The following is an 18,335-nucleotide window of genomic DNA, read 5'->3' on the forward strand; positions in this document are numbered from 1 at the left end:
CTTGTTTGTTTAGGTGTGTTAAAAGCAGATTCGATGTTGTCGTATCAAAGCATGAATCAGAGACAGCGCAAGTTCCATGACAAAGTCAAGAGTGCGAGTGGATTACTCAAGTAAAAAAAAACCGAGGTTCGTAGAGCATGTAGGATAGCGCATGTACTGACGAACTGGAGGACAGTTTGGATGAGAATCAGATTGGCGATAATGAAGCTCGGGCGATCGCTGAGGCTCTCAAGGTGAACAAGACGCTGACAGAGCTCCAGTGAGTCATCTCACATTGACTGTTGCATGGGAGTGATCAATCCAGCAGCGGGTAATAAGTGTGCTCACTGATGGAGAGGACGAACAGTCTGTACACGAATCGCATTGGAGATGCTGGAGCGAAGGCGATTGCTGAGGCACTCAAAGTCAACAAGACCATGACTTTGCTCCAGTCAGTCATCTCATAGTTACTGATCTTGTGAGTGGGTGATCAAGGAGCGGGCAGAGGGCAGAAGGAGTGCTCACGAATGCACAGTCTACAACAAAATCACATTGGCAATGCTGGAACACATGCGATCGCTGAAGCCCTCAAAGCGAACACGAGGCTACGCGAGCTCTTGTAAGGCGTTTTTCTTTGACTGCTGCATGTGAATGGGTAAACCAGCAGAATGTTCAAGAGAGCTCACTGGCGGAGGGGATGTGGATAGTCTGAGTGAGAATCAGATTGGCGATGCTGGAGCGCAAGCGATTGCTGAAGCACTCAAAGTGAACAAGACGCTGATTTCTCTCACGTAAGATAGCGATTGCTGCACGATGCTCCGCAAGTCCTAAGACTCACGCTCCACTCTGACAATGTACTCGATAACAACAGTTTGTATGAAAATTTCTTGACCAACGATGCAATCGCTGAACTCAGACGAACAGGCAATGCTGTTTGTAAACTTGAGTAAGACCTTGGTTGGATTCTTTCGTGAAGCAAATTTCGAACAGCCAATCATTCGCTTGCTTTGACAACATTTAAGTTTCGAAGCAGGCAAGCTTGACGACCAGCGTGTTCCATCGCCTGAAGAACTGGCTCTGCTTGCAAACGCTGCATCCGATATTCAGCAACTGCGCTCCTCGCTGGCTGCCAACGAGCAGGAGCTGGCTACCAAAGAGCAGGAATTGCAGCAACTGCGCTCCGATCTCGCTGCCAAAGATCAGGAACTGAAGTCAGCTCTTGAACAGATCGACGTGCTTAAGCGCCACCAGCCCGCCTTTGAATCCGCGGTGGACTTTGACGGCCACATCCAGCAAGTGTCTCTCGCAACTCTTGTCACGGCCACGAACAATTTCGCAGCTGGTTCTTTTCTCGGCGAAGGAGCATTTGGTCGTGTGTACGGTGCCAGCTTGCTTGGGCCTCCTGTTGCCGTTGCCGTTGCCATCAAGAAACTGTCCACTGAAGCAAAGCAAGGCGCTGCCGAATTCAAGTCGGAACTGGACTCTTTGTCGAAATTCCGCCACGCAAACATCATTGCCATTCTGTCGTATGCTGAGGAAGGCGACGAGCGATGTCTGGTTTACGAATTCATGCCGAATGGTTCTGTTCGCGATCGTCTCAGTCGCAAGAACGACACTCCCGCGTTAACCTGGTCCCAGCGCCATCGCATTGCTGTTGATGTCTCCCGCGGCATGCACTATGTTCAAACCGCCTTTCCTGACCATGCACTGTTCCATCTCGATCTCAAGACGGACAATGTTCTGCTGGACGCGCATTTCAATGCGAAAGTTTCTGATTTTGGCCTCGTTCGTGCTGCCAAACACCTCGATGATAAGAGCTACCTGCGCACGCAGACTGTTCAAGGAACCATTGCTTACATGTGTCCCGAGTTCCTCGAAGAAGGCCGCATGACCGTCAAGACGGATGTCTACGCCTTTGGCATGATTCTGCTGGAATTGACAACTGCAGCAAAACCAGGCACTCGGCTCAGGTCGGAGGTGCGAAAAGCTGTGAAAAACCAAACCATCAATGGCATGCTGGACTCGGCACTCAAACCAACCGAGGCAGAGAGTCAGAGCCTCAGCGAGCTTGTCACGCTGGCACTCGAGTGCCTTGAAGATGCACCTGACGATCGCCCATCCTTTGGTCGCCTCCTTGCCACTTTGGATCCCTGATGACAAGCGCAAGTTAATGTAGACTGAAGTGTTCACAAACTTATCTCTCCAGCCAATCGCTCAAGTGCCAAGATTCATCTCTCAGGTTGTTGGCCCGAGGTGGACCTGTAACTAAAGCCGTATTGTTACAATGGTTGAGAACTTGGCTTGTTTATTTGAACTGGAGATTGCCACTAGACATATCCGACATAAAGAGATTCAAACAAGAACTGTTTGGAAAACTCGCTGGGCACAAGTTGAACTTTCCAACCCTCGCGCATCTCTCGGATGATGTGATGATCCGCACGCCAAATCGTCACACACTCCAAGGTGGAATCGACCAAAGTCAGGTTCGCATCACATTCGAATCGAACTGCACCTTGCTCATCTTGGACAGTCAGCACAACAACGCTGTCACCCGCATTGTGGGAAGGCTTCTTCCATTCACGAATCACGCGAATTGCTTTCACTTGGATCGGATTTTCATCGATGCTTCGAGGCACAGTGACTTTCAGCGGATGCTTGGGGAAAATGTCAGCAAAGTGCACTTGTTTGGTATCTTGCACGCCTTGCCAGTAATGCGCTTCGTCCATAATGGGCTCCGCAATCTCGAATGGTAATACCGGTAGAGACGCGGGTTGAGCTTCCAGCTCCGGTCCGCCTGTCAGCAGGTGAAACACGGCCTGAATGTCTTTAGCAGTTGCCAACCGTGGACGCAAGGAGAGTGTAAGAGGGTTGATCTGGCTGTCGATGCTGCGCGAAGAACAAGCAAGATGAATTAGCAGTCACCAGCGCAAATCCATAGGTTGGGGGGGGGGGGAAGAAACAGTCCATGAGCATCACTCGGCTCCTTTTGACAAGGGCAACTTACTTAACGCGACATTTGTCGTTCACTTGCCGTGCCTCATCGATCGCTTGAGCACCAAGATTGCCAATGCCATTACCCGTTAGACTGTCGCTCAACGAGAGTGAGGACGGCAACGCAACAAGGCCTTGTTGACCTGGCTCAATATCCAAAGCGGGTCAAGCGCACCGCAACTTACTCGAGTCTTTGCACTGTCATGTTGACTCTGAGTGCCTCAGCAAAGGCCTTCGCTCCAAAATCACCAATCTGATTCCCATTCAGACTGTCCGTCCCCTTTATCAGTGAGCACTCGTGCTGAAACCAACCACTCTCATGCATCAGTCAATGTGAGATGCCTTACAAAAGCTGGATCAGCGTCGAGTTCATCTTGAGTGCCTCAGCGATGGCCTGCGCTCCAGCCTCGCCAATCTGATTCGCCCACAGACTGACCATGCCCTTCATCAGGAAGCACTCTTCTGAAACACCCACTCTCATGCACCAACAAGAGTGAGGTGCCTTACTCGAGAAAAGTCAGCATCGTGTTCGATTTGAGTGCCTCAGCAATCGCCTGCGCGCCAGCATCGCCAAGCCGATTCTCACGCAGACTGTCCGTCCCCTCCATCAGTGAGCACTCTCAATGCCGTGCTGAAACCAGCCACTCACATGCATCAGTTAGAGTGAGATGCCTTACTAGAGCACAGCCAGAGTCGCGTTCACTCTGAGCGCCTCAGCTAACGCTTGTGCTCCGGCATCGCCAATCTGCTTATCAATCAAACTGCCCATCACCTCTATCAGTGAGCACTGAATTCCCTCTGCCGAATGACCCACTCGTGGATGCTTCAGTAACAGTGAGATGCCTTACTTGAGCCACGACAGCGTCTTGTTCACTTGGAGTGCCTTAGCAATGGCCTGCACTCCAGCATCGCCAAACTGATTCCTATCCAAACTGACCATGCCCTTCATCAGAAACCACTCTGCTGAAACACCCACTCTCATGCACCAACAAGAGTGAATTGCCTTACTAGAGCGTGCGCAGCGTTGCGTTCACTTTGAGTGCCTCAGCAATCGCTTTTGCTCCAGCATCGCCAATCTGGTTCCTATCCAAACTGACCATGCCCTTCATCAAAAACCACTCTGCTGAAACACCCACTCCCCCTCACCAACAAGAGTGAGATGCCTTACTAGAGCGTGCGCAGCGTCGCGTTCACTTTGAGTGCCTCAGCAATCGCCTGCGCTCCAGCCTCGCCAATCTGATTCGCCCACAGACTGACCATCCCCTCCATCAGTGAGCACTCGTCTGAATCACCCACCCACATGTACCAACAAGAGTGAGATGCCTTACTTGAGCTTAGTCAGCGTCGTGTTCACTTTGAGTGCCTCAGCAATTGCCTTCGCTCCAGCGTCGCCAATCTGATTCTGGTTCAGACTGTCATAATCCCTCCATCAATAAATCGCACTCTTCTGAAATCACCCACTCAAATGCATCAGTCAAAGTGAGTGCGTTACCGTAGCTCAGTCAGCGTCGTGTTCACTTCGAGTGCCTCAGCGAATGCCTTGGCACCATCATCATCAAGATGATGCTCCTTCATGCTATCCATCCCTCCATCAGTGAGCCATTCTCAATTTGCCCCCCCCCTCCTCCCGCCTCCGCTGAAGCCACCGACTCAAATGTTTCAGCATAAGCGAGATTCAGCTTACTCGAGCACAGTCAACGTCGTGTTCACTTTGAGTCCCTCAGCAACGGCCTGCACGTCAGCAACGCCAAGTCGGTCCCACCGCCTGTTCGTCCACTCCATCATCAGCACTCACGCGCTGTCCCGCTGTCTCCAATACACTTGGGCTTTCTCTTACAGGAGGTTATGATATACATTTGCACTCTTGACTTGGTCATACAACTTGCGCTGTAGGTCAGTCATACTCTGATACGACAGCATTGTGAAAATGCGAAAGACAAACAAACAAACAAACAAAAACTGAGCTCCGATTCTGAGAAAATTCAAGCGCTACTCTCCAAGCAACACACACGATCCAACCCATTGCACTTGTATTCCTGATCGTTCCTCGACTCCGTTTGTCATTGTTGGCACTGCACAGTCGTGGCGCATCTTCTACAGTACTTTATTGAATTGCTCGCTTTAATGCTTGGCTAGCTGGTCGGATTCGTTTGTGTAGCGTGCCAGTGGTTGGAGAAGCTTTCCCGTGTGTGGAGAAACAGCCTGTAAGAGTTGCTGCTCGAGTTGAAACATCTGCACAACGTACAAGCGGCGCTCAAAATGAGTAACCTTCGACCTCGAGTCAAGCAAAAACTATGAAACGAAACAATTGTACTCACCTGGGCAGATGTGCGCATGGTGTCATGGTCATGGCCTAACAAGTGACACAACCCATGCGCAAGTAATACCGGCAGGCGGCCTTCGAACGTGACTTGATCTTTGAGACAATCGCGCTCAATCACAGCAGGACAGAGAAAGAGCTCTCCAATGTCCCGCACGGGGTCGCCGTACGCAGATTTCCAAGCTAGGTTGCACTTCTGCGCGTTCCGTAATTTTTCTTTGGGATGAGCGAGATTTTCTCAGAGATGGCGCCACACCCCTCTCCGCAGCCGTTACCTTCATTTCCTCGAGAGATGACGCCGGGTGCTTGTGCAGTCCATCAGCAGCCACATCCATCGGATTGCCAAAGGCAAGAATGTCTGTCGGGCGTGCAGATCTGGGTGGCGGTTGAGCCGACGCCAGCTCGTGGCTTTGTGCTTGTGCGACGAGCGCCTTCATGCGTGTTTCGCCTACAAAGTGCACGCCCAGCGCAACACGACGAGGCTGAAGGCCTAATGCTGCCTGGAGTTCACCACATAATTGGCGCACCATTGCCATGGACACTGGCAAGCGGTGGCGGAGACTGGATGTGACATCGAGCATCGCTGCAAAAAGCGTTCAAAAAGGGAGACGACTGCGCGCTCAGCGAGTCAGAATGGGGTCGAATGTGTTTATGTGTTTGTTTATAGAAGCGACACGCACACGCGAGGACACAACAAACAGCTCAGAATGCACAGTGCGCAAAATGAAAAAAAAAAGTTGCCTGAAAAAACAGAAAAAACAAAACAAAATACAACACACAAAGTCGACCATCAGCAAGAGGCCTCTTCCGTCAGCGGGAGTGAGCACAGCCAAGGAAGAAGGCAATTCAGACGAACAAGCAACCGCCATCATCAAGAAACAACGGGGTGGTGGTGGTGGTCGCAGCAAATTAGCATTAAAATAAACGTTCGATGGGACGGAAGTATCATCGTCGCGAAGGAAAGTGTGAATGCTCCACTCGCTCGGCAGCGCGGATGACGGCAATCTTGGACTGGACGTCTTGAACCCATCCAGCCACGTCCACCTCCTCCTGTTCGTACTTTTTGATAAAATCTGTCTGCAGCAGTTCCACGTAGTTGGCGCGCTTCTCGTGATCTTTCTGCAAGCTGCAGGGGCGTGAACACACACACAAGTCAGAGCACCATTCGTCTCCATATGTCTTGCTTGAACTCACAGCGAGACAAACTCACCACTTGCTAAGGAAGGCTACAAACTCGGGCGAGAATTGACCTTCAGGCACGCTCGGAGCAGGGCCGTCGACAATGTGCCGCAAAATACCAAAAATACTAGCATCTGGCGGATAGGGGTACCTGAAGTCATAGAGAGTCAACGCGAGAGTCAGCACGAGAATCACAACAAATTTTTTTATGCCACAACAAAAGCAACCAAGCATCCCCGTGGTATGACGTACTTTGCAGTTGCAAGCTCCACAAGAGCAATACCAAGCGACCAGACATCCGAGCGAATGTCATACTGTCCTGCTAGAGCAATTCGCTCGGGCGACATGTAGTGGTTTGTCCCCACATATGTTTTGGCGACCGAGTTCTCGAGGCGACCACTGATGCCAAAGTCGCAAAGCTTGATCTTGCCGCTCGAGTCGACAAGAATATTGGAAGGCTTAACATCACGGTGGATGATTTGTAACCGTGACTTGAGGTAGTGCAGGCCGTGCACCACAGCTACCGAAATCTTGCCCAGAATCTTTTCGGGAATGGGTCCCGTCTTCTTGTAGATGACGTCAAAGCAGCCGCCGTCCATAAACTCCATGCAAATGCAGATATCACCCTGCAAGGCGACGAAACAGCAATAAAGGGGGGGGGGAAAAAAACGACCCAACCAAAACAAAATGTGAGAGCGTGCTCAACCAACCACCACATGACATCTCTACGAGCACGAGTACGCACTTCTCGGAAGTAGGCTCCATAATACTTGACAATATAAGGGCAGGGCTCGGTGTCGTCTGTCGCGGTGCGCAAGACGTTGAGCTCGCGAATGAGCTGGAGCTTTTTGGACTCTTCGGTAATGTCCATGGGAATGTACTTGACGGCAATAATGGTTTTGGTGGGCTCGTAGATGGAGCGATGCACGGCACCGTATGCACCGCGACCAATCTCCTCGAGTTGCTTGAGCGACTCGGGCGAAATCTCGGTGCCGTTCGGCAGATGGACGGTTTGGGTCGGGATGGTGACTTGCTCGTCCTCGGCACGCAACGTCAGAGCATTGCGCTCAGAGTTGAAGATGTTGGGCTGGGCTTGCTGCGGGGTGGGTTGCGAGCCAAAACTTAGCTTGCCGGGTCCTTTGCGCATCGACAGGGAGCCGCCGCCACGCGCACCGGGGCCACCAACAGCACCTCCCGCGGTTTGTGCGCGAGTCGGGGTGGAAATTCCGTGTGCAGGCGACGAATTGAGGCTGAGCGAGTGGAGATCACGCGAGGCGTTGTCGACCGATCGGGAAGGAGTCGGACTTGCGGCAAGCCCGCCGACGGGTGTTGGTGCCATGACACCCATGCCATCAGCCAGGCCCGAGCGAGGCTGATAGTATGGGTTGCTGGCGCCCACCACCGACGGCGCGGACGCAGACCCCGAAACCGGTCGGGAGGGCGAGTTGTGGGATGTTGACATGGTGTGTTTGACCGTATGCGAGTCTTTTGGTGTTTTTGCCAAAAACCAAGAGTGCGTTCGAAAAGCGACAAAGTGTTCAGGAGAAAGGTGCCACGGAAGAGCGCCAAACGAGCACACTCAACAATGGAAGGCGAGACGACAGCAGCTGGACAAGGGTGACTCCTTGCACTACGGTGTCAGCGTTGAGAATTTGAACGAGATGCAATCTACAGCAGCGAGATGGAGATCACACACGACGACTTGGCGAAGGACGGTTGGAAATAAAAAAAAAACCTGTCACATTAATGGTCAAACCAATCAACGCGTGAGTTTAACAGTGGAGAGATTTCTGTTGTGTCGTGGATTTGCAGGGCATCAACATTGTAGTAGTTTGATACACTTCAAACATCGGGAGGAAGTGCCAAACGGAGGTTAAAACAAGCAGAAAAGCATGAGAGACGTGATCGAAGGGGAATATTGTCAAAATAAATACATCAAATAAAAAAAAATAATAATAAATAAATCCCCTTCCTCTTCAACGTTGAACCCAAAGCCAAGCCGTCTGCTCCCGAAAACGCCCGAAGCAACGGAGGGCAGAGCGAGCAGAGCATGAGATTGAAGCAAATGAGTTGACAAGTGGTGATATTGCTTGCTTGCTGCTTGCTTGCTTGCTGTTCAGTGGACATGAGTCCAACAACCTATGTGTGCCCTTCGTTGAAACAGCCAAGCCGTTCTCGAGGCAAAAATCGCGGTCTGGCGCTTTTGTTGTTGTTGTTGCGTTTGCGCTCCGACCTCGACAACCAGCGACAGGAGTAGAAGGGGATGAATGGCTGAGAAACCAGACGCGGTCTCAATGCGGGTTCCGAAACGGCCATGGCCGAGAGAGCGAGAAACAGTGGCAGACTGCCGGGCCACAAGAAGAACTGACCCTCGCTCTCTGTGTCTCACGCCCCAAGACACGATGATGATCATTGATGAAAGGCGTCGTGCGCTGATGACGAGCCAGCTGTCGAAACGAATGCACTCGGCTCGAGCAAAGAGAAGGAAAGGGCAACGATCAAAGGGGCGTCGAGCTACCAAAAAAAAAAAAAAAAAAAAAAAAAAAAAAAAAAAAAAAAAAAAAAAAAAAAAAAAAAGGGGACATCAGCACTCTACGAACACACACCGCTGGGCCACAGGCGCAGGAAACGCAGCGACAACGTCAAAGCGCGTATGTGTGTGTTCTGTAGGATGGGCCAAAGTCGGAGGCGTCCAGCAGCAAACAGCGCGATGCAACAAAGGCAGCTGGAGAAAAAAAAAAAAAAAAGATAAATGCTGGTACAGCCTGAATGCTCTCAACTCTCGGCCTCCCTCTGTGCTGAATCGACAGCAACCCCCCACCAAGCATGAGCATTCGAGAAAGAGGGGTAGACGAGCGTCAAGGGGAAGAGTGAAGAGAGCCCACATCACCCAAAGTGCAGGCAAAGAAGGCAAAGTAAAAGTAAAAAAAAAAAAAAAAGAAAAAAAAAGAAAAAAAAAGAAAAAAAAAAAGAAACAAAAAAAAAAAAAAAAAAAAAAAGAAATAAAAAAAAAAAGAAAGATAAATCAAATGGAAGGTCAAAGAGAACGAACGAACGAACGATTTGTCAAAGTCGATACGAGACGATATCGACAAAAGCAGCCCGAGCGAGCACAAGAGAGGAGAGAGAGAGAGAGAGTGATGACCCCCAGTGAAGTGAAGCCTGGGAGTCAGGGCTCAAATGACAAACTCCAGCGATGAAAACACGACTCACGTAAAAACGAAGAAAGACGGAAAGAAATAAAAAAAAAAAAAAAAGGACTGATTCATTTTTTTGGTTGGATTGGATTTGTGACATGGCATTGAGTCGAGCCATTCTTCCATGCACGCGCGCTAGTGTTGAGTTGTATTGCTCGTTGCATGTTTATACACCGATGATCCTTGCAATCGAGACGCCGGAGGCACCTCGAAAACAAGCCCTGGTTCACTTTTTGGCGGGTAGCTCAATTGCGCAGAGCCCTACGTCTTTCTCTCAGCTTCTTGCGTGCTCGCTCTCCACCCCCTCGTACACCGATGACCTTGCAGTCGAGATCATCTCATCACGCACACCAATAAAGCCAAAAGCGCCTTCCTGATTTGATTCTTGTTCAGTTCATCTTGTTTTATCTTTATCTTTTGTTTTTGTTTCTTCTTCACTTGAAATGCGTTCTGCTGCGAATGTGCCGCTGCTGCTGCTGCTTCTCGCTGCGGTGATGGCGACTTCGGCCTACGCCATGAACGTCACTTACGACAGCCGGTACGTCCACTTCCATCGCTCTACACACTTCCATCGCTCTCTGCCTCGCTATCTGCCTCTGAGTCAAAATCCTGACAAATGTCACTTCATCATCATCTCTAACAAATGTCAACCCGGTTGATCGGCATTCCTTTGCTTGAGTTTGGGGACGGCTGCTGCTGCTGCTGCTGCTGTGAGTGCGTCTGGCCATTCAACTGCGCTTTGTAACAATGAATGGCTCGAAGCCAGTGCAGCTCTGCGAGACACACACACAGAGCGAGCGATGGCCGCGACGTGTGTTGGCGCTTCTCTCGCTTCCCTTCCCGCCGTTGTCCATCCTCGCCACTCCCGCGACGTTCTCAGCACCATGCCTTTGTCTCTCTCAATGCGTGCTTATCTGCCACTGATACGCGCGTCGTCCGTTCAACCACATCACAACAGCCACTCTTTCTTATTGTTTCTATTTTTGTTCAACTGATCCCCTTATTTGTTCAACTGATCCCTCCTTTTCTTGTTTTGTTCCCGATTCACCACAAATAACAGAGCGCTGCTGATTGATGGCCGACGCCGCTTGCTCGTGTCGGGCAGCATCCACTACCCGCGATCAACGCCAGACATGTGGCCCGAGCTGTTTGCCCGCGCCAAGGCCAACGGCATCGATGTCATCCAGACCTACCTCTTTTGGAACACGAACGTCCCGACGCCCGGCGAATTTGTCATGAGCGACCGCTTTGACTATGTCCGTTTCGTCCAGCTCGCCCAGGAGGCTGGGCTGTATGTCAACTTCCGCATTGGCCCGTTCGTCTGCGCCGAGTGGACGTACGGCGGCCTGCCTGCGTGGCTCCGCCAAATTCCCGACATCATGTTCCGCGACTACGACCAGCCCTGGCTGCAGGTCGCTGGCGAGTACATTACCAAGACTGTGCAAATCCTCAAGGACAACCGTCTGCTTGCCGGACAGGGTGGCCCGATCATTCTCTTGCAAATCGAGAACGAGTACGGCGGCACCGAGTCGCGCTACGCTGGCGGCCCGCAGTACGTCGAGTGGTGTGGCCAGCTCGCTGCCAACCTCACCGACGCTGCCCAGTGGATTATGTGCTCGCAGCCGGATGCACCGGCCAACATCATTGCCACCTGCAACGCCTTCTATTGCGACGACTTTGTGCCGCACCCCGGCCAGCCTTCCATGTGGACGGAGAACTGGCCCGGCTGGTTCCAAAAGTGGGGCGACCCAACCCCGCACCGCCCGGCCCAGGACGTTGCCTACGCTGTCACCCGCTACTACATCAAGGGCGGCTCGTACATGAACTACTACATGTACCACGGCGGCACCAACTTTGAGCGCACTGCCGGCGGCCCCTTCATTACCACCAACTATGACTATGACGCCTCGCTTGACGAGTACGGCATGCCCAACGAGCCAAAGTACTCGCATCTCGGCTCCATGCACGCCGTTCTGCACGACAACGAGGCCATCATGATGGCTGTGCCCGCTCCCAAGCCAATCTCGCTCGGCACCAACCTTGAGGCCCACATCTACAACTCTTCTGTTGGCTGCGTCGCCTTCCTCTCCAACAACAACAACAAGACCGACGTGGAGGTCCAGTTCAACGGCCGCACGTACGAATTGCCCGCGTGGTCGGTCTCTGTCCTGCACGGCTGCGTCACTGCCATCTACAACACTGCTGTGTGCCGCGCCCATCAACGTGCGCCGCATGACGCCGCTTGTTGTGCACGAGAAAGCCGTCGAGTCTGCGACCGACTTCCGCCGCTCCGTCCAAAAGCCAGAGCACCGTGCCAAAGTGGGCGCATTCGCCACCTTTGCCTCGTGGTGCTGACAAGCATTGGCCCCCAGGCACCCGCGACCAAGTACTGGAACAAGACCCCGCTAGAGCAAATCGACCAGACACTGGACCACACTGACTACCTCTGGTACTCGACCAGCTACGTTTCGTCCTCGGCGACCTATGCCCAGCTCTCGCTGCCCCAAATCACCGACGTGGCCTACGTCTACGTCAACGGCAAGTTTGTGACCGTGTCGTGGAGCGGCAATGTCAGCGCTACCGTCAGCCTGGTCGCTGGGCCCAACACGATTGACATTCTCTCGCTCACCATGGGTCTCGACAACGGCGGCGACATCTTGTCCGAGTACAACTGCGGCCTGCTTGGCGGCGTCTACCTCGGCTCTGTCAACCTGACCGAGAACGGCTGGTGGCACCAAACGGGCGTTGTTGGCGAACGCAATGCCATCTTTTTGCCCGAAAACCTCAAGAAGGTGGCCTGGACGACCCCTGCCGTGCTCAACACGGGGCTCACCTGGTACAAGAGCTCGTTTGACGTGCCGAGGGACTCGCAGGCGCCACTCGCGCTCGACTTGACCGGCATGGGCAAGGGTTATGTCTGGGTCAACGGCCACAATCTCGGTCGCTACTGGCCCACGATACTGGCCACCAACTGGCCCTGCGACGTCTGCGACTACCGCGGCACCTACGACGCGCCCCACTGCAAGCAAGGCTGCAACATGCCCTCCCAGACGCACTACCATGTTCCTCGCGAGTGGCTCCAGGCCGAGAACAATGTGCTCGTCCTGCTTGAGGAGATGGGCGGCAACCCTTCCAAGATTGCCCTGGTCGAGCGCGAAGAGTACGTCTCGTGCGGCGTGGTTGGCGAGGACTACCCTGCCGACGACCTTGCTGTCGTGCTTGGCTGCGGCACGCACCAAACCATCGCCGGTGTCGACTTTGCGTCCTACGGCACGCCCATGGGCAGCTGCCGCAGCTACCAACAGGGCTCGTGCCACGCCTCCAACTCGACCGAGATTGTCCTGTCTCTCTGCCACGGCAAGCAGGCGTGCTCCATTCCCGTTTCTGCCGCCATGTTTGGCAATCCCTGTCCCGACGTGAGTTTGCTGCGAGCTGTTTTGCCGTTTGTTTTGAGGGATGGGTGTTGCTCATTTGCTGAGGTGTTGTTTGAGCAGGTTACGAACAAGCGCCTCGCCGTTCAAGTCGCCTGTGCTTAAAAGGAAGGGATGTCAAAAGTTTTTTGTGGGTGTTTTGGAGCTGTAGATACAGTAAACAATGTCTTGCCTCCTCCCCATTCATCAAACAGTGTGTCAAAGACCAGCCTATGCAGTGTAGGCAGGGGTGCATTGTTTAGCGATCAACGATCAACTTGGCTTGCTTTTTTTTTTTATTTTTTGTTGGGTGCACATGCTGCACAGTACAACATCTCGTTCCTCGTCCCCCAATCTATCAAGCAGTGCATTCAAGTCTATCACTGTACTGAATGGGTTACACTGTTCATCGATCTAAGATTTTTTCTTCTTCCCCGATTTGTTCACGTTCGAGTCACTCTTCTTTTATCAAGCAACTCACCAAAACCAAAATCATGGCCATCACCAAGATCCACGCCCGCTCCATCTACGACTCCCGCGGCAACCCGACTGTCGAGGTTGACCTGACCACCGAGAAGGGTAACGTGTTGCAGTAGCATGATGTTCATCGGCCCCCCCCCCCCCCGCCTCCCGGCCCATCCCACTGAGGCGTCCTCTCTGTTCTGTCGACGCAAAGCAAGAGTTTGATCGTTTTATCGTTTTATCGTTTCCCTTTTCTTCGTTCGTTTCCACTTCCGTCCTTCCTCTGCACCCATTGCTCCTTCCTCCTCTCTCCTCTCCCCCTCCTACTCCCCTGCTATCTTCCAGCTGTTGCTTCCACGAGTGTGCACAGACACGAGTAGGAAGAGTGAAGTTCTTGTTGTGGCCATTTCCCAACTCGCTGCTTCTCATTCGCTCTTCCTCTCTTCTCGCTTTCATTGCTGAACCCCCAGCCCCCCATTTCCCAGCGCGTTGTATCTCCCATTCATTCACCCGTTGAATACGCACACAACCGTCCCCCCGCCTCCTCTCTTCTTCTTCATCTTCTTCAAATGAAAGCCTCCTTCCCAAAAAAAAAAAAAAAAAAAAAAAAAAAAAAAAAAGGCAGAAGAGCGTGATTTTTGGACGTGGCCACACGCCACGCATCACACAGTCACAGTTGTGTGTGTGTGGACCACTATGGATAAAGGGTCACACATCAGCCGCAGGGACAGCAGCAAAACAAACGCAAGGTTAAAACGCAATGACGACCGGCGACGAGAAAAGAAAGAAAAGAACAAAAGAGAACGAAACGCAAAGGATGGCAAACAAAATGGTGAGAGGGTTTGAAAAATAAGAAGCACACGACCTCAAACACAATGGAGCTCCAGTCACAGTCACAGTCACAGTCAAGCACTCAACTCAACTCAACTCAACGCAACTCAACGCAACTCAAAACTCAATCGAAAAGCATCAGCTCTGACAAAAGCACCAAGTCGTCTCACTTCAACCAACCTCTCCCTCTCTTTCTCTCTATATATGTGTGTGTGCGCAGGCCTGTTCCGCGTCGCGGTGCCGTCCGGCGCATCGACTGGCGCGCACGAGGCACTCGAGCTCCGCGACAAGGACAAGTCCAAGTGGATGGGCAAGGGCGTCAACACTGCCGTCAACAACATTAACACGATCATTGCGCCTGCGCTCATTGCGGCCAACCTCGACGTTGCCAACCAGCGCGCTGTCGACGACTTCCTCCTCAAGCTCGACGGCACCGAGAACAAGTCCAAGCTCGGCGCCAATGCCCTCCTCGGCATCTCGCTCGCCATCGCCAAGGCTGGCGCTGCCCAGAAGAGTACGAACAACCAATCGAAATGATTTTTTTTGTTTCGTTTGTCAACGACAATCGGGCAAAAAGAAAAAAAAATACTCACAATCACAGCTTTGACCCTACATCAGACGTGCCTCTCTACCGTCACATTGCCGACCTCGCCGGCCGCAAGGAGCTCGTCCTGCCCGTGCCCGCTTTCAACGTCATCAACGGCGGTGACCACGCTGGCAACAAGCTCGCCATGCAGGAGTTTATGATTCTGCCCACTGGTGCTTCGTCCTTCACCGAGGCCATGCGCATGGGCGCCGAGGTCTACCAGCACCTGAAGCTCGTCATCAAGGAAAAGTACGGCCAGGACGCCACCAACGTCGGCGACGAGGGCGGCTTTGCCCCCAACATTCAGGACGCTCGCGAGGGCCTCGACCTGCTCATTGTCGCCATCGAGAAGGCTGGCTACACTGGCAAGGTCAAGATTGGCATGGACTGCGCCGCGTCCGAGTTTTACAACGACGAGGGCAAGTACGACCTCGACTTTAAGAACCCCAACTCGGACAAGTCAAAGTGGCTCTCTGGCGAGCAGCTCGGTCAGCTCTACCGCGACTTCCTCCAGGCCTATCCCATCGTTTCCATGGAGGACGTTTTCGCCGAGGACGACTGGGCGACCTGGTCGAGCTTCCTCCCCACTGTTCAGACCCAGATTGTCGGCGACGATCTGACCGTCACCAACCCCAAGCGCATCCGCACCGCCATCGACCAAAAGTCATGCAACTGCCTGCTCCTCAAGGTCAACCAGATCGGCACCATCTCTGAGAGCATTGACGCCTGCCTGCTCGCCTACAGCGCTGGCTGGACGGTCATGGTCAGCCACCGCAGCGGTGAGACGGAGGACACCTTCATTGCCGACCTCGTCGTCGGTCTCGGCACTGGCCAGATCAAGACTGGTGCTCCCTGCCGCTCCGAGCGTCTTGCCAAGTACAACCAGCTTCTCCGCATCGAGGAGGAGCTCGGCGCCGCTGCCACCTTTATTGGCGAAAAGTTTACCCGCAAGAACAACTAAAGTTTTAAAACCAAAACAAGCCAAAAAAACAAGCAAAAAAAAAAAAAAAAAAAACCGCGTAGATGGCCGTGTTTGGTGGTGTTATCAAAAATAAAAACAAAAGCAGTCATAAGAAACAGTGCAATTTGTTTGAGAGTTGTACTAGACATGTTTTCAACAGATAAGAGAGAGAAAATCAAACAATGAGTGCCAGTTTGGAGAGCGCCCCGCGGCTGCTTCACCACCGGGCTTGATGCTCTTCTGCCCAGCCAAACTGGTCACGGATGCGAATGCACAGACCCAAGGCCGGCACAACGATCGTGCCAGAGTAGGTGCCCAGCATTTGGTGAACATCCGACTGCACGACAAGGAGGTCGGATGTCGCGCTACGGTCAAACTCTGGCGTAAAGGTCAGAGACAGTCCTATGCGTTGATCGGCGTGAGCAATGGGTTGGTCGGTGCTGGCATCGACGGGAGGGTGCAAAACGGTGTCCATCCGCCAGGGTTGCATCCAGTCGTCCCGATTGTACTGCCAACGCAACTCTTCGGAGATTTTAAACAGTTTGCCGCCAATGCACACTGCATTTTCGCACATCCCCGTGCCAAACGTCCACAGCGCTCCAATGTTGATGGCGAGAGGTAAGCGATGCCGAGGATCGGCTGCAACGCGTTTAGCAATGAACGCGCGGCCTTCCGCTTCATTGGGACCAAAGTAAGACACGCACTGCGGATCCACAGACGAGGAAAATGAGCCCCAATTCCACGTCGAGTCGTACGGAAAACGACCGCGACCGAAATCCAGCGTTGCGTACGAGTTGTTGGCAGCCGAAAAGCGAACGCTTTGCACCCTGCCGGACGCATCGGTGAGCTCTACCGTCCCGTCGACAGGCAGCAAGGTGTGCTTGGCGGTAAAGTGGAACTCGACGTCGTTCCAAGGAATGACGACGTTCAAGGTTTCGTGGTGAGCTGGGTAAGATACGGTGAGCTTTGAACTTAGGGCATGCTTGACCCGTGGCCGAGCCGTCGTCGCCCCTTGCTGCTGCTGCTGCTGCTGCTGGGTCTGTGCAGTGTTAGTGCCTGCGTCGGTGCGCGCGTCGTCCACTGACATCCAAGGGAAGCTACTACAGCGGGTGTGCAGCTGAGTGACGGATGCGCGGTCGCCAATGCGGTCTCGCCGCGATGCCAGCTGGTTGACAAAGTCGGCAGCAAGCCATCGCGACTTGGCCGATCGTGCTGGGCTTTCCACACGATTGCCCAGCCGGATGCCTGCCGCGAGCGGTGCAATGAGCTCGACTTCGGACAGCTGTCGCGTCGTGCGATCGTACAAGTAGGCAAAGACCAAACCGGCATAGTCCAAGTCCGCAATGGTGACTGAGAACAAGTGCGTGTCGCTTGTGATTGCCCAGTAATTCCATCGCTTGCGTCGTGCATAGTGCAGCGAAGCGGGCAGCCGGCATTCGTGGCAGGGCGAGCGCGAGAAGCCCACAGCGGCGCGGTTGAGCCGGCCGTCTGCTTGGGCCAAGGCAACTCCTGTCGCAATACTCGCCAGAGGCAGCTCGCGCTCGTCCAGGAGCAGGAGCGGCAGGCTTGGACTTGCTTGAACGACGGCGTTGTCCGCGGACGTGTCGGCAATCGGCGGCGGCCCCGGTTGGCTTGCTGCCGCGGCGTGACTCGCGAACGCAGCCTGGGATGCGCGGTAGAATGCATTGCTCTCGACGCGCCGGCGGCGGCTTGCACGGGATTGACGGCGCTTGAGAACCGCGACCAGGCACAGAATCGCGCAGGATGAGATGCTCAGCAACGCGACATGCGCAGATTTCATTTGAAAGAACAAAGAAAAGGGACTGCAGTTTGAATTGGGAAGGTGGAGGTGGCTGGAGATTGAGTGTTGCAATAAAAGAGCCAGGGAGAGTTAGGGTTAGAGAAAGCGGTGAGCACAAGAGTTTTGGTGCCTGCTCGCTCTCCGCCGTGTTTGGCCAAGTTGTCCGCAAGCTTGAATGAGAGCCAGCGTGCAAGTGTTGACAAGCTTCCCAGAGATCGCTTTGGCAAGCGAGGCATCCGTCTGCAACAGCTTGTTTTTGTTCTTTGCCGGGTTGGGCGTTTCTTGACGCTTCATGGCGCTTCATGGACCAATTCGCTGCCCAGAGGGGAGCCTGGAGCATCGAGCAGAACAAGGTCGATGCTGGGCCTCAAGAAACTTTTACGACGACGCAGCGGCGCTCGCAGATGAGCGGGAAAACGACGGACGCTGTGCCAACGGAGACTTCCAGCCATGATGTGCGCGATTGCGGCGCTGCTCGCCAACTAGAAGATGCAGGACACTCAAACAAAGTGTGGACGTGCTTACCTAGTTTGCGACTGGTTGAGGTTTGACTTGTCGTGTGCGTCATTGCCGAGACCAGCATGGCCAAAAATGGCGTCAGTTACTAGCCGCGGCAGC

At 53.3% G+C, this 18,335-nt stretch overlaps 7 protein-coding genes across 7 annotated transcripts; 3 read left to right on the plus strand and 4 right to left on the minus strand.

The window, feature by feature from the left end:
- Nucleotides 1–51: 51 nt before the first annotated feature.
- Nucleotides 52–2,133, plus strand: CAOG_08896 (hypothetical protein; the record flags this gene model as incomplete). Its single annotated transcript, XM_011272256.1, has 7 exons — nt 52–110; nt 176–259; nt 347–430; nt 515–598; nt 687–770; nt 851–925; nt 1,002–2,133. 7 exons carry the CDS (start codon nt 52–54, stop codon nt 2,131–2,133), a joined length of 1,602 nt encoding a protein of 533 aa, XP_011270558.1.
- Nucleotides 2,134–2,264: 131 nt separating this feature from the next.
- On the minus strand, nt 2,265–4,960 carry CAOG_05488 (hypothetical protein). Its single transcript, XM_004346111.2, has 13 exons — nt 4,808–4,960; nt 4,655–4,735; nt 4,498–4,546; nt 4,299–4,333; nt 4,139–4,222; nt 3,979–4,062; nt 3,819–3,902; nt 3,648–3,731; nt 3,478–3,561; nt 3,318–3,401; nt 3,156–3,239; nt 2,984–3,064; nt 2,265–2,865 (listed from the first exon to the last, which is right to left on the minus strand). The coding sequence occupies exons 1-13, from the start codon at nt 4,888–4,890 to the stop codon at nt 2,307–2,309; spliced, it is 1,476 nt and encodes a 491-aa protein (XP_004346161.2). The 5' UTR covers nt 4,891–4,960; the 3' UTR covers nt 2,265–2,306.
- A 44-nt stretch (nt 4,961–5,004) lies between these two features.
- On the minus strand, nt 5,005–5,894 carry CAOG_05489 (hypothetical protein). The gene is made up of 3 exons (XM_004346112.2): nt 5,566–5,894; nt 5,289–5,486; nt 5,005–5,202 (listed from the first exon to the last, which is right to left on the minus strand). The coding sequence occupies exons 1-3, from the start codon at nt 5,869–5,871 to the stop codon at nt 5,092–5,094; spliced, it is 615 nt and encodes a 204-aa protein (XP_004346162.1). The 5' UTR covers nt 5,872–5,894; the 3' UTR covers nt 5,005–5,091.
- A 30-nt stretch (nt 5,895–5,924) lies between these two features.
- On the minus strand, nt 5,925–9,711 carry CAOG_05490 (mitogen-activated protein kinase kinase 4). The gene is made up of 5 exons (XM_004346113.2): nt 9,683–9,711; nt 7,215–8,204; nt 6,722–7,095; nt 6,501–6,620; nt 5,925–6,416 (listed from the first exon to the last, which is right to left on the minus strand). Exons 2-5 carry the CDS (start codon nt 7,929–7,931, stop codon nt 6,236–6,238), a joined length of 1,392 nt encoding a protein of 463 aa, XP_004346163.1. The 5' UTR covers nt 7,932–8,204; nt 9,683–9,711; the 3' UTR covers nt 5,925–6,235.
- A 358-nt stretch (nt 9,712–10,069) lies between these two features.
- CAOG_05491 (beta-D-galactosidase) lies at nt 10,070–13,273 on the plus strand. The gene is made up of 3 exons (XM_004346114.2): nt 10,070–10,204; nt 10,727–13,082; nt 13,161–13,273. Exons 1-3 carry the CDS (start codon nt 10,110–10,112, stop codon nt 13,200–13,202), a joined length of 2,493 nt encoding a protein of 830 aa, XP_004346164.1. The 5' UTR covers nt 10,070–10,109; the 3' UTR covers nt 13,203–13,273.
- A 260-nt stretch (nt 13,274–13,533) lies between these two features.
- On the plus strand, nt 13,534–16,030 carry CAOG_05492 (neuron-specific enolase). The gene is made up of 3 exons (XM_004346115.2): nt 13,534–13,655; nt 14,590–14,883; nt 14,988–16,030. The coding sequence occupies exons 1-3, from the start codon at nt 13,571–13,573 to the stop codon at nt 15,914–15,916; spliced, it is 1,308 nt and encodes a 435-aa protein (XP_004346165.1). The 5' UTR covers nt 13,534–13,570; the 3' UTR covers nt 15,917–16,030.
- Nucleotides 16,031–16,287: 257 nt separating this feature from the next.
- CAOG_05493 (sigma-70 region 2 domain-containing protein) lies at nt 16,288–17,717 on the minus strand (the record flags this gene model as incomplete). Its single annotated transcript, XM_004346116.1, has 2 exons — nt 16,288–16,294; nt 16,708–17,717. 2 exons carry the CDS (start codon nt 17,715–17,717, stop codon nt 16,288–16,290), a joined length of 1,017 nt encoding a protein of 338 aa, XP_004346166.1.
- Nucleotides 17,718–18,335: the final 618 nt, after the last annotated feature.

This window comes from Capsaspora owczarzaki (assembly GCF_000151315.2).
Source record: "Capsaspora owczarzaki ATCC 30864 unplaced genomic scaffold supercont2.9, whole genome shotgun sequence".
NCBI classification, from domain to species: domain Eukaryota; class Filasterea; order Ministeriida; family Capsasporidae; genus Capsaspora; species Capsaspora owczarzaki.

Bases quoted from the DNA above. Each gene is read 5' to 3' on its own strand.
- CAOG_05488 (XM_004346111.2), bottom strand. From the start codon at position 4,890: ATGCTGTCGTATCAGAGTATGACTGACCTACAGCGCAAGTTGTATGAC. The intron at 3,562-3,647 runs GTAAGGCATCTC...GGGGACGGACAG, and splicing joins GCGACTCTGGCTGTGCTCTA to TCTGCGTGAGAATCGGCTTG. The intron at 3,065-3,155 runs GTAAGTTGCGGT...GTTGAGCGACAG, and splicing joins ATGACAGTGCAAAGACTCGA to TCTAACGGGTAATGGCATTG.
- CAOG_05489 (XM_004346112.2), bottom strand. From the start codon at position 5,871: ATGCTCGATGTCACATCCAGTCTCCGCCACCGCTTGCCAGTGTCCATG. The intron at 5,487-5,565 runs GTAACGGCTGCG...CGGAACGCGCAG, and splicing joins CATCTCTCGAGGAAATGAAG to AAGTGCAACCTAGCTTGGAA. The intron at 5,203-5,288 runs GTGAGTACAATT...TACGTTGTGCAG, and splicing joins CCATGCGCACATCTGCCCAG to ATGTTTCAACTCGAGCAGCA.
- CAOG_05490 (XM_004346113.2), bottom strand. From the start codon at position 7,931: ATGTCAACATCCCACAACTCGCCCTCCCGACCGGTTTCGGGGTCTGCG. The intron at 6,621-6,721 runs GTACGTCATACC...CTATGACTTCAG, and splicing joins GTGGAGCTTGCAACTGCAAA to GTACCCCTATCCGCCAGATG. The intron at 6,417-6,500 runs GTGAGTTTGTCT...ACGCCCCTGCAG, and splicing joins GTAGCCTTCCTTAGCAAGTG to CTTGCAGAAAGATCACGAGA.
- CAOG_05491 (XM_004346114.2), top strand. From the start codon at position 10,110: ATGCGTTCTGCTGCGAATGTGCCGCTGCTGCTGCTGCTTCTCGCTGCG. The intron at 10,205-10,726 runs GTACGTCCACTT...CACAAATAACAG, and splicing joins AACGTCACTTACGACAGCCG to AGCGCTGCTGATTGATGGCC. The intron at 13,083-13,160 runs GTGAGTTTGCTG...TTGTTTGAGCAG, and splicing joins TTGGCAATCCCTGTCCCGAC to GTTACGAACAAGCGCCTCGC.
- CAOG_05492 (XM_004346115.2), top strand. From the start codon at position 13,571: ATGGCCATCACCAAGATCCACGCCCGCTCCATCTACGACTCCCGCGGC. The intron at 13,656-14,589 runs GTAACGTGTTGC...GTGTGTGCGCAG, and splicing joins TGACCTGACCACCGAGAAGG to GCCTGTTCCGCGTCGCGGTG. The intron at 14,884-14,987 runs GTACGAACAACC...ACCCTACATCAG, and splicing joins GGCTGGCGCTGCCCAGAAGA to ACGTGCCTCTCTACCGTCAC.